Source organism: Dromaius novaehollandiae, chromosome 8 (genome assembly GCF_036370855.1).
Source record: "Dromaius novaehollandiae isolate bDroNov1 chromosome 8, bDroNov1.hap1, whole genome shotgun sequence".
NCBI classification, from domain to species: Eukaryota; Metazoa; Chordata; class Aves; order Casuariiformes; family Dromaiidae; genus Dromaius; species Dromaius novaehollandiae.
In genome coordinates this window covers 36,953,263-36,965,513 of record NC_088105.1, presented here as the reverse complement: position 1 = coordinate 36,965,513, position 12,251 = coordinate 36,953,263, and the positions used below count along the sequence as shown (strand labels likewise).

Genomic DNA, 12,251 nt, shown 5'->3' with positions numbered 1-12,251 from the left:
TGATCCTTCTGTCTTTTTAAGCTGCTTATGGATAGTCTTTTATTGCTTTTTGCACATTTGTCTTCAATACCTCTGTCACTGTTGGAGTAAGAAGTTCAAGGTGACTGACAGCCTCAAAGTATTTTGTGTCATCTAAATTTGCCTTAAGATGACACTTGCTCTACTGGTGTTTTAAAACCTGAACTTCAGGATTGTCAGAGGGTTTGGTTATTGATCTTGAACTTGTGTATGTTTTAGATCTGCTCCATCTTCACCAGAAATTTCACCCCAGTCATCACCGCGACCCCACAGGCCCAACAATGACCGCCTCTCCATCTTGACTAAGCTGGTTCGAAAGGGAGAAAAGAAGGGACTTTTTGTAGAAAAAATGCCTGTACGGATATATCAGGTAGAGCACTCCAAAAACTGAAATCAAATGCTACTCATGTGAAATTTAAGTGCGCAGTAAGAGGAACATGGTTACATTGAACATGGCCTTGGAGCAATTCCCTTGTTGAAAGCCAAGCCAGAATAAAGTTGGAAAATATTTCTGGATTCTGATACAAAGCTGTTAAAGAGCTGTTCAGTGACATGATATTGTACATTTTTCTGTCCCTTCTCACAAAATTGACCTATTCCTGGCTTTGAAGAAACTGCAGGCAAACTCTAGTTATTAAGCACGAGATATGGCAGCAGGGAGAGATGAGTTAACAGAGAAGATGCTTCATTTGAAGTAAATTGGCACTTGAAGAGAAATGGTGAAGATGGCAGATCAGTCATCCTCCAGTTCTTCAGCTCAGAGCAATGTAAAAAGGAGAGGAGAAGTAAGAGAAACCAAAACCAGCTTCAGTTCTGTTCGTGTCTATCAGCTTATGGCCTACTGCATATGGTCTCAAAGGGGAGAATGAAGATGTTGAAGGCAGCTTTGCAAGTCAGAGCAGATAAGGGGAGGTCTGATGGCATTGACAGGCTAGTGAGAGGATGGTAGAACCTGGATATGATTAGCTGTCGTAAGAGTGCCTGTGTGCCTAACTTACATTGATTTGCATTTTGTAGAATGATATCTGATCTGTGCAGAAGAAGGTGCAATCCTGCATGCGTTTGGCCTTCTGAACATGTACCACTGTGCTGATCTGCACTTGTACAGAAGAGCCCATATCACATACGCAATCAGAATAAACTGCGCAAACTGTGTATGGTCCTCCACCTAGGCTGTATCAGGGCATTATAGTAGCTTTTGGCTTTCTTGTATCATGCCTGGGGTTGTCTTATTAGAATAAACAAAACTTTGCTCAAATTTACTGAGCATTTTTCAGCAAATCTCACTTGGAGAGGGGGATTTGGCATGCAACTGCATTATCATCCATGCAACTTGTAATTATACCATGGCTCCTTGCCTTGTACATGTTAATTTGCTAAGCAAGGCTTTCAGGTCTGAAGAATATTTTCTTGGCGTTTTACTAAGAATGAGCAAAAAGTAGAACTTAGCAACAGCTCCTTTCTTTTTGTTTTCCTTAATGGCCAGATGATTAAGTTTCTCATCTGTTACCTTGTGTTTTGTAGTATCCTTGGAAGGAAATCACTGATTTTATGCAAGTCTCCTATGTATTTTCCCCTCTACTGAAGCAGGGATTCAGAGCATGAACAGAATAATTCTCATGTTGGTTTTTAACACCACGCATGTTTACATGTAAGATATAATTTTAGTTAGAAAAATACAATTTGACAACACTTTTAATTTTTTTTGCCTTTTGTTACTTTATAAAAAATTCTGCAGATGGTGAGAGATGAAAACCTGAAATTTATGAAGAATAGAGATGTATACAGTAGTGACTACTTCAGTTTTGTTCTGTCATTAGCTTCACTGAACGCTGTAAGTAACTGGATTTAAACTTGGATTAATCTTAGAGTACTCAGAATGTATCAGATAGGAGGGGCCACAACCACAAAAACTAAAAGTGCTGACAGGACTTTTTTTCCAACTGAGCAATTAATTACTTCCAATAATTGTTCACACTAATAGCATCCATCTCAAAGTTGACTCCAGCCTCCTATTTTAGCGGTGGGGGAAAAAAGTCATGGTGCCATAGTAAAATTTATGAAATAATATGCATTTTTCATGATATATATTGAACTCCAGAGGACGGAAATTCCTCCCTCTGTGGAAGAGTAAAAAAATTGCTGTTAGTCACCTTGAAGTTGATAAACTTGCACTGAAATACATTGTGGCCTACTAATTAAGTTTTTCTAAATGTACTTATAGAGTAATAAGCAAACCAGCATTTATCAAACTTATTGAATCACAGGTCTAGTGGGCTTTATAGCAAGTTTGCTCTTGTTTGAATATATTTGAATATATATCGTCAGCACTGGAAATTGTTTTTAGCACAAAAATGTTTGGGATCATTTTTTTTTCCTCCCCACCAAATAACTTAAATAGAACATGTTGACATGTCTAAGAGATGATATGCTGTGAGCATACTTCTGCTGTCAGCATACTTCTGCTCTGAAATGAATTTAATGTTGTTTCAGACAAAGGTAAAACATCCTCATTACCCCTGCATGGCAAAGGTGAGCTTACAGCTGGCAGTCCAATTCCTCTTCCAAACCTATCTCCGAACCAAGAAGAAACTCAGGTAGGGGCTTGTTCTGGGTACTGTAATGACATCCTGAGGTGTTCTGGCTTGTCAGACCTGTAGTGCCTTGATATACTGCTGCCAGCATAGATGTTCACAGAAGTAGCAATACCTATTTACTTTGCATTGGAACCCCAATGCAAGGAAATCTGAGGGAGATTGGAGGGTCATGTATAAGCTGTCGGTTTGTTGCCTTCCCCAGCTGTCCATTATTTCAGTCATAGTGATTTGGACATGGGAATGGCCTTAACGGATCTAAAGACAGCAAGCTCAAGGAAAAGCTGTAGCAGTCTTCTGAATTGGGAGAAATTTTGAATTTTGCTCTCTAATAAACCGACACACTTTTGACTTAAATGCTTATTTTCTGAATATTTTACATCCTGTGAATGTTGAAAACCCGCCTTTTGGAGTTCAGGGTAGAAGCTGTTAGCTTGCCTGGAAGGGTAGAAGTTAATATCCAATTTTCCTGAAATAATTCAATCAGTGTTTTTGGTTTCAGCTGTCTGATGTACGTTCAATGAAAGTACAATTTTTTTCAATTTGGCAAACCAGCAAAACACAGAGGAAGGCGCTCTGTGCTTCAACACACCGCCAGAGCCAGATTTAGGTGTGGCTTCAGGAGAAAGCTCTTGAAAGAGAGGCAGACGGGTTGCGCTACTAGCCTCTGTTGTTGGTGTGGTTCACTGAGAGCGGGGGAAGAGGGTGATTTTGCAAAAGCCACTTCTGGCTTACCAGAAAGGAAGACAAGATATGAGACATGGCTTAGGTTTTGGAGGTGGTTTTCTCTCTTTTTTTTTACTGACAGTTGCCCCTGTTTTGTTACAGGGCTGATACAGAAGAATGGATTGCCACTATTGATGCACTGCTGTCCAAAAGCATTGATGCTTGTCAGTGGTTAGTTGAGTACTTGGTCGGGCCAGAGGGCCGAGAGCTTGTGAAGTAAGTACTAGTAATTGTGTCTTATGTGAGATAAATGAGATTATCCATCTCACCTACAGATAATGCTTCATAATAACATGATCTGCCCTGTACCGATGTATAGAGTTGACTGTGCACATTCTTTAAGCAGACACCATAAATTATCACTTAGTTTTTCACTTCTAGTATATGCTCTGATTGCGTGGTTTTCTCAGTAATTCTGAAAATCTCATAAAACAATACAGTATATGTTAATAAGGATGCAGAAGTTTAATACTTAGACTGTGTTAAGTTTGTCTGGTCACTCCTGCAGGTGTAGGGAAACAAGAGCTTGGAAATATTTGAGAACTTTGGGGTAATATAAATTAAATGCTTCTCTGGTAAAGATCACAGATAAGCTGAAACACATTTTTTTTCGTCAAGCTCAAGATCAGGTAAAAGGTGTTACTAAAACACCTAAGAGAAAAATACTTGGAGAACTGATAAATAGAGGTAGAGGGGCTTGTCTATCTAAAGATTTTTTTCTCTTTGAAGTTGCATTGAAAGAGAGGATCCTATGATAGCTTTTAGTTTTAGTGGCATTACTAAATGATCATCCATTGGTCAAGGCCATAAAGAGGAAGTGTCATCTTTAACTGGAACAGGATTGCATATCACCGTCTTAGAATGTAAGGAGAATCTGTGTTGCTTCAGACTGCCATTTATGAAGCGCTGTCACTGTGAAGACGGCTCTGCAGGATTATTGAACTGATGCCTGGCCAAGGATTATATGTTTATAAGCATGTCTTGGGATCATGTAACTCACTTTGGCACGTTAAAAAAACTACATGAGACGTTTTTGTCCTTTGAATGAGTGGCTATAAAGTAATATTATAGGTCTTGGTAGTAACAAGCAGGAATGCAGGAAAATAAATTAAAGCTGTTTTGAGCCACAGAAGTACAATGCAAAAGGTATCCTGACTGTTATCCTTTTAAAATAACAAATATCACGCTTAATCATAGTAAGTCTGTGTACATATTGATTCCAGTCCTCTTTGCAGCGTTGTCTTCTCTCTTCCAGGACTTTCCTCCTGGAGTGCAGTGTAAGAGAGGTGCGAGTTGCTGTAGCCACCATTCTTGAAAAAACCCTTGACAGTGCCTTGCTTTATCAGGAGAAGGTTAGTGACACCTCATTAGCAATGATCCTGTCAGTTGTCTCTACCTAAGGGCTCTTACTGCATTTGCAGACAACGCTGTGATTTGTAAATGACAAGATGAAAGACACTCCTCTTCATCATGCTTGTTTGTAGCTCTTCATTTCTTGAATAGGTTAATGCTTGTTTGCTTCTGTGCTGGGAGATAATATGCTGCTGTAATTCTCAGAGTTTAAGTTCAAAGTATTAGTTATAAGCAAGTCTGCTTCATCTCAGCTTCTTGTCTTACAGATTGACACTGCATATTCTTTTAATAGTATGAGAACTTTGTTTTCTTAAGATTTTATTTACTTTGTAACTGAGACATTCCAGAAATCAGCTTAATTCTTAACTGATTTTCCTTCCTCACTCAGAAACAGAAGCCCATAGCAGTAGTAGCTGAGCTGTCTCATTCTAGAGAGAAACAATACCTGTGGTTAATGGTCAAAGGTTTAATTTTCTGTTAGAAAATCTTGGCAAGTATGTTGGAAAGTGCAAGTGCAGCTTTTTCTTTCATATGGCTGATCTTAATGTTGTAGGAAAACCAGATAGGAAATATGTGGAAAAGGAGTCATCTGTGAAATGTTTGAGTTTCACCTATTTCATTTGGGATGCTTGAACCTGGTCATTTATATTAAGAAAATGCAAACAGAAACATTACCTGTGTTCTGATGTATTCCTGTTAGTTGTCAGATTTAGATTACCTTTAAGTGTCCAAGTCTTATTTAATCCAAAGTAATTTTTTTTACATCAAATATTAAAATTCGATAGGATAAACCTTTTTTTTAAAAAAAAAAAAAAAAACAACTCATGAATGGAGGATGCTACTTTGTATAGGCAGCTGTAAAGAAAGTGACCTTGTTTGGGACTTTAAGGAAAGACTGCTGCTCAGTCCTATATAACAAGCTGACTACAGTAGTAGGCAGGTGAAAATTTACAGTATAGCTTGAGAGTTTTTGGTTACTCCCTTTATGCTGTTAGTTGCTATCCGTTAACTGAGATGTAAAAAATGTTATGCTAATGCTCTTAGTGTACTTCAACGCAAAGTGAACACCAACATTGCTTTTTGCATGGTCGAGTGTCATAGTATGCTAACCTGAGACCTTGAACGTTGGTCTCATCCAGTTTATTTTGTAATAAAACACCTGGAACTTTTGAACTCAGTTAACACAGGTTTGAGAAGTGATTTGAGCTGCCTTAAAAATACTGCAAACTTATCTAACTACTCAGAATTCCACTTCCTTGAGCAAGTTATCTTCATGTTGATGCTTTTATTACCTTCCTGTTTAATATATGCAACATTCATTCATAAGACTTAGGATTGCAGCCTTCAAGTCTTTATGTTAACTATTCGTATTCATTGCAGCAAGTGTATCTGACCATACATGTGGTTTTGTTAATCATGTCTTAACTCTGATGCAAAGAAACTCTTTTGTCCTGTTTTTTAAGCAGTAGACAACTGTTCAAATTAATAATTGCTTTACAGTTAAAAAGTCTACATCAGTTATTGGAGGTGCTACTTGCTCTACTGGATAAAGATGTTCCTGAAAACTGCAAAAACTGTGCTCAGTACTTTTTGCTATTCAACAACTTTGTACAGAAGGTAAGCAATCAATACTTGTCCATGTTTTTGTATGTTTTGAAGACAATAATAAAACAGCTAGTTATGCATGTTCATAGTAGGTTTAAGCAGCATGGTGAGACTCTTCCAGAACTCTTCTTAGAGTATTCTTTTTCTTCTGAAAAGTAAATGTCTTTGAACACTGGATTAGGATAAAGTTACAAGTTACACAGAAATATACAAAGTATTCCTAGTGAAGATGTTATTTCCAAAGTCTGAATGTTTTGGTTTGGGTCCCGCCCTCAATCTTAAGAGTAAGGACTTCAGATTTTTTTTCTATAGAAAGTAGAATAACTGACTGGACTGTGCTGTTCATCCCAGTAAGGTTTCTCTCTTTCCTCCTTGCCCCCCCAGTCTACTGTCTCAATATGACACTTATTTTGCATATGCTGATTCTGACCTAGTTTATGCTCTTTTTAATGAGTCCTTATTAATGGTGTAGCTTATTGATCTGTGTGATGACCTCTTAAAGTGTGGGAAATGCAGTGTTTAGCCTATGCATGTTACTTTCATCCCCTAGAATGTTAATTCTTTACCTGCAGATGAACGTAACTCTTTATTGTTTTCTAAGCAGCAGGGTATAAGGGCTAGCAGTCTTCTTCTCAGACACTGTGCTTTGAGACATATGATCAACTTTCTCCTTGGCCCCAACCGGCAGAATAATCAGGTAAAGCCTATGCATCATGTGTGCTGTGTGTGCTTGCCCATTCCTTGTGTATGGGTTGGTTTTTGTTTTTGTTTTTTAATGTGCTTAAATTATGGACAGAAGCCTTTCATGGGATAGACAGGACTATTCCCTGGGTTATTCTGTAATATTCATGTAAATCTTAAACTCCATCTATGTGTTCATAGTAGTTAACATGAAAATAGCTATGTTTGCATAAATGACTGTCGTATCTGTGATGATAGAAAACTTTCACTGCCTTAAAAGTATTAGAACGTGGTAGTGGTCTGTTAAGGACATAGTCAACTTTTGTTAAGTCAGCAAAACAAAATCAAGTAATCAAAAGTTAACTAAATCTCTCTCTTGGCCCAAGCAGAACCGAAGATGGAGTTCAGCACAAGCACGTGAGTTTGGATATCTTCACAATACTGTAGCACTGCTTGTTTTGCACTCTGATGTCTCCTCGCAAAGAAATGTTGGTAAGAATTACATTTTTCCCTGTTCGTGGCACTTTTTCGGGGAGTAACTTTAGCATCAGTGAGGAAAAATACAGTCACTTTGATTTTTAAGGCAGTAATGATTAGTGTACATTTGGACATTCTTTATTTTCCTGTAAATATATCAAAAGAGAGGCTGTGGTGAATAGATAGTATTGCAGGCACTCTTAAAAAAACAAACAAACAAACTGAAGTTAATGTTATTGTGCCCTCTTTTTCCATATGCCCCAAAAGGCTTTCCTCACATAAGTGAATCGAGCTGTGCCCTTGATGGCTGAGACAGACTTGCAGCCTACCAGGCTGTACTTCGCTTACATTTGCTATGTCTGTTTCTAATCCTAAGGGGAGTATTTAAATTAAGCTACTGAGTAACAAGCAGTGTAACACTTACTCTACTAGGTATTTCTTACAAAAGACAGTGATATCCAAATAAGGATTAAAAAGAAATGAGTTGAGATGTTCAGTGCCTTGAAGGAGGAATTTTTAAGCTGTCCTGTTAAAAAAAATTACTTGAATTCTGTCCAGTGCTAGAAATTTCTGGAGTTGGAGGCGATGGAAAATTGTAAAGTAACAGAAGGATAATAAGCATTCTGAATATGATGGATGTGCAGGGGCGTGATACTAAAGCTAAAAGTGCTAATAGTAAATATAAACATTTTGGCTTTGGCCTTCTGGCACTTCATTTGCATACGTTGTCACTAATGTAAATGGCTCTTTTTGCATGGAAGCAGTAGTTACTTGGAGTGGTACCACGTGAACTACAAGCTAGTTGAGACGAATGTCATTAGAGATAACATGGTGCCAAACTGAGTATCAGTGTTTTCAAAGTGTGTAGAACAGTCTGATTTATTAGTGGATTGTTTTTGTATTTGCTATTATAGCTCCCGGTCTCTTTAAGCAGCGTCCACCTCTAAGCATCACTGCTTCAGGTCCACTTTTGACTCTCCATGAAGAAGTAGAAGCCTTGTTATTCCTGTCAGAGGGAAAGCCATACTTAATGGAGGTATCTGCTCTCAGTTCTGCCCTGCTTGAACCTAAAAGCTTGTCCTGTATTGTTCTTTGTAAAACCTTTACATTAGAAAACATTGCATGTTAAAAAGCAGCCAGCTGGGGAGTATGTGATGGTTATTTTGAGCCAGAACAGGAAGTCACCTTCAATTTCTTCTTGACACCTTCTCCTACCAGTGTATCCCTCAGGTTAGGGGTCTGGTTAGAGTGTTTTGGAAGTTGACAACAAAGACAGGTGAGCACATTTTGCAAGTGCCCATGCAGTCTGTTATACGTCAGCTGGAGGTGCTAACTTGGACTGCTCTGACTTAATGGATCATGCTTGACCAGACCCTTGGAAGTAGGCAGCAGAAGTTGGAATGGACTGTTGTGAGGGCAGGGGTTCAGCTCACTGGGCCATGCTGGTGCTGGGAGCAAAAACTGCATCCCTCCTGGAAAAGATTAACATTCTATTAAAAACTTGACTCATCTCTTAAAAATAATCACATGACTATTTCTGAGATTGTTTCATCTTTCCATTAGGTGATGTATGCGTTACGAGAGCTAACTGGATCTCTGTCAGTTCTCATTGAGATGGTGGTGTACTGCTGCTTTTGTAATGAGCACTTTTCCTTCACTGTGCTACACTTCATCAAGGTATGGGGACAATCAAGCTAGGCTTTTAGCATAAGTGTTTTTCTAGCTTTGCTCTGTCTTACTGTATCCTATGGATCATAACAGTTTTGGGATCTTCAGAAGAACAATCAGTACATTTCATTAATTTTGTTTAGCTTTTGGAGTTTAAAACAAATAGTTTTCAAAAGCTGCAAAGTTATCTGGTAGTATTTTTTGTATCATCAGCATATTCTGCTATCTAAGTAACTTTGTATTTCTTGCATGCAGACTCAGCTGGAAACTGCTCCACCTCATGAACTGAAAAACATATTCCAGTTACTCCATGAGATACTGGTAGGTGAAGGGTAAAGACTTGTACATTAAGCACGGGATAAGTTTTGTGACAATGCATAATGGAAAAAAGCCAGGACTGGAGTGATAATTTTAACACCCACATATCTTTGATACTTCAGTAAGTCTTTTTTATTGTGTTATGAAACTTTACAAGTCTTGTGTGTTTTTCATGTTGAGGTGGTTAAAACTACTTCAAAGCTCAGATACAGGTGTATCACACACAACTTCTATTGACCCTTTTCTTTCTAAACAGGTTATTGAAGATCCTTTACAAGTAGAGCGCATCAAATTTGCCTTTGAGACTGAAAATGGACTAATAGGTAAGTAGGCCAGTGTGTGAACACACTCCTGTCTCCTACTGACTCTTATTTTGATGATGGTTCGTATACTCTGCTGTTTTCTACTCTTTCTAGACTGTTTTACTTCTCATGAAAACCAACTTAATGCGGTTAGTACCCCCATCTGTCCAAAAGATCAACAGAAGCTAGAACAAGTATTAGAATATCATAGTAATGGGAAGCTGGAAAGGAATTTTTTGGGGAAAAAATAACTTTCTCCAACAAAAGCAGTCAGTGAACCCGGGAAAGAATGGTATTGTGTACTTCGATAAATGACATTAAGGAACCTTAACCAAGAGGCTGGTAAGAGAGCTAACCTGCTGAAATCAGGAGCAGATCAGGGTGTGTATATGAGGAAAGAAAAGTAGTTAGCATATTAGAAATAGCACGTTCACTTGCATCTCATTAACATTTCTTCTAAACAAGAAATATATGATGCAGCCCATGTCTCTCTAATTTTTATAGGCAATAGGGAGAAGGATGGGGAGATAAAAGCTGTGAAGAAAAGCCATGTTAAGTGGGTCCCTTGAGTTATGAGTGCTTGTGATGAAAGTGCTCTGGCTCTGGAAATGTTCATCCCTTCCTCCTAGCTTGCCTGACGGTGACTTGTTTGCCAGTTTGCTGCTGACTGCAGCTCTGTGCTTTGAAATGGCAAGGAGCAGATTGGATGTTCAGTAAATCTTCAATATTGAAGCAGACACAACCAGACCTGTAATGGAGAGAAGCTGTGAAGAAGACGGTTCTTTGAATCTGTAGGAGGGAGCTATTCTTTTGCTGCCATTGGTTTTAGTTGGAATTTCCTGTTTTACTCTTCTGGGTATTTTTCCAAAGAGCCCTGATTTAGCTGCTTTCTCTTTTTCTCCATGTTTGCATTTGTGTAATCATTATTCTCCCCTTACTATCTTTCACATCTTACTAGGCATGAAATGGTAGCCTCCTTTGCCACTAAAATGAGATCCTAGGGCTGGTCAGAAGATAACCAAGTCTAATCTGAATTTTTGTAAGTTCAGACAGCACAGGAATTTCAGCCTTTAAATAGCATCTCGGCCTTCCATAAAGCATCACAAGCCAGTTGCTTCATCGTTATCAGTCATCTTAGAGCTATAGGACGCTGCTTCTGCTGTGAAACCCTGACTTGACTTTCAGAAATGAGTGTGGTAATGGTTTTTGAACCTATGGTGTCCACTGGTGTCTTTTTGATAGTCTTTTAGTCCCTATCTTCTGTTGCCATTATTTCATCAAGGTTGGTCATGGAGATGGTTGTGCCATTACAGCAAGAAATCTTCTGTGCCTTGGATTACCACAAGAGAGTAGCTCTCTGAATCCCATAACCTTGAAAATGAATCTTGCTTCCCACGTATTTCAAGATATTGCCGATACTTTTCTTTTGTCAGTATCCTAATTACTGTAAAAAGTAACTGGTTCAACATGGAAGCGTACTGATCATATTCACTATAGGAGAGCTACCATAATCTGGTAGGTGGCTCCCATTTGTCTCTTGTACAAAGTTTTGTCTGGTTGTTTGATCCAGGTACCTTAATGAAGTGAAATTACTAAAGCATTCAACAGCAAGAGAAAAGTCACAGAAGTAATGAGAGTTTATTTCATATGAGTCAGGAGAAGAGGCATTGCCTGTAAGCGTGTAGAGCAGCCACATGGCGCTCAGAGAGCACCTCTAATCAAACAGTGCGGCTTGGGCATCTCTTTTACAGCTGTTGGTTTAGATGTGAAGCTGCTTCAAATTGCAGCTCTCGCCTTTTTGGATTTTGTTTTAGTGAGAAGGAATACTTAGTTCATTCTTTATTTCCCTTTTCTGCATCAGTGCTCTTCTGTTTACTAGTTTCCATCTGTGACAGAAGAAAATACTCTCAGTATGAGAAAACAGTGGTTATCTTACTTCTGGATAGATTGGTCCCACTTGAACCAACCCTCTTCTGTAATTCGAGCAATACGTGACCTTCTTTATTTTTCTACAGAGGAGAGATGCAATTATGCAATTAGATTTTTATGTTTAAAATTCACTGTGTTATCTTATTAAATCGTACATATTTTACAAGAAATACTGTGGGTTTTGGTAGTGAAAGTTGTAGTTTTACCTTGGAGTTTCCTAGCAACAGCATTGAACAGCTTCCAGTCTCATTGCCTGTGGACCATGGCTTTATCAGTCACATTGGGTAGCCTTACTTCAAGAAAGGAAGTCAGAAAATAATAGTTTTCTATGGTCTTCAAGAAGATGTTTGTGCATAATTTGCTGTGTGCCAGTACTGTGACTTTCATCATCTGCTATGCTTTGAGGGTAGAAAAGCTGGCAATCTGCAGTTCCCTACCAGTTGTTTGCCTGCTTTAGAGGTTTCACTACAGTGTTCTTTACTGATACGGACTGATAAGGACAGAGCAGCTTTTGGGTGGCAAATCTGGTTGGGACAGTGCCATGGATATTTTTATATTTCTCCTCAGCAAAAAGATTCTT

The 12,251-nt window shown here is 38.6% G+C and overlaps 1 protein-coding gene across 7 annotated transcripts in view; it reads left to right on the top strand.

Moving 5' to 3' along the window:
• The window catches only part of USP24 (ubiquitin specific peptidase 24), a 71,638-nt gene that overhangs the window by 53,858 nt on the left and 5,529 nt on the right, over positions 1–12,251 (top strand). For 2 of the 7 annotated variants that reach the window (XM_064516251.1, XM_064516246.1), the window contains 12 exons: positions 238–388; positions 1,757–1,852; positions 2,512–2,615; positions 3,441–3,554; positions 4,594–4,690; positions 6,192–6,308; positions 6,898–6,993; positions 7,364–7,469; positions 8,369–8,490; positions 9,018–9,131; positions 9,378–9,443; positions 9,697–9,763. In XM_064516251.1, coding sequence (XP_064372321.1) covers positions 238–388; positions 1,757–1,852; positions 2,512–2,615; positions 3,441–3,554; positions 4,594–4,690; positions 6,192–6,308; positions 6,898–6,993; positions 7,364–7,469; positions 8,369–8,490; positions 9,018–9,131; positions 9,378–9,443; positions 9,697–9,763 — 1,250 coding nt within the window. Of the gene's footprint in view, positions 1–237; positions 389–1,756; positions 1,853–2,511; positions 2,616–3,440; positions 3,555–4,593; positions 4,691–6,191; positions 6,309–6,897; positions 6,994–7,363; positions 7,470–8,368; positions 8,491–9,017; positions 9,132–9,377; positions 9,444–9,696; positions 9,764–12,251 lie in introns of those variants that run through there. The other 5 variants (XM_064516249.1, XM_064516247.1, XM_064516250.1 and 2 more) reach the window with 5 other exon arrangements.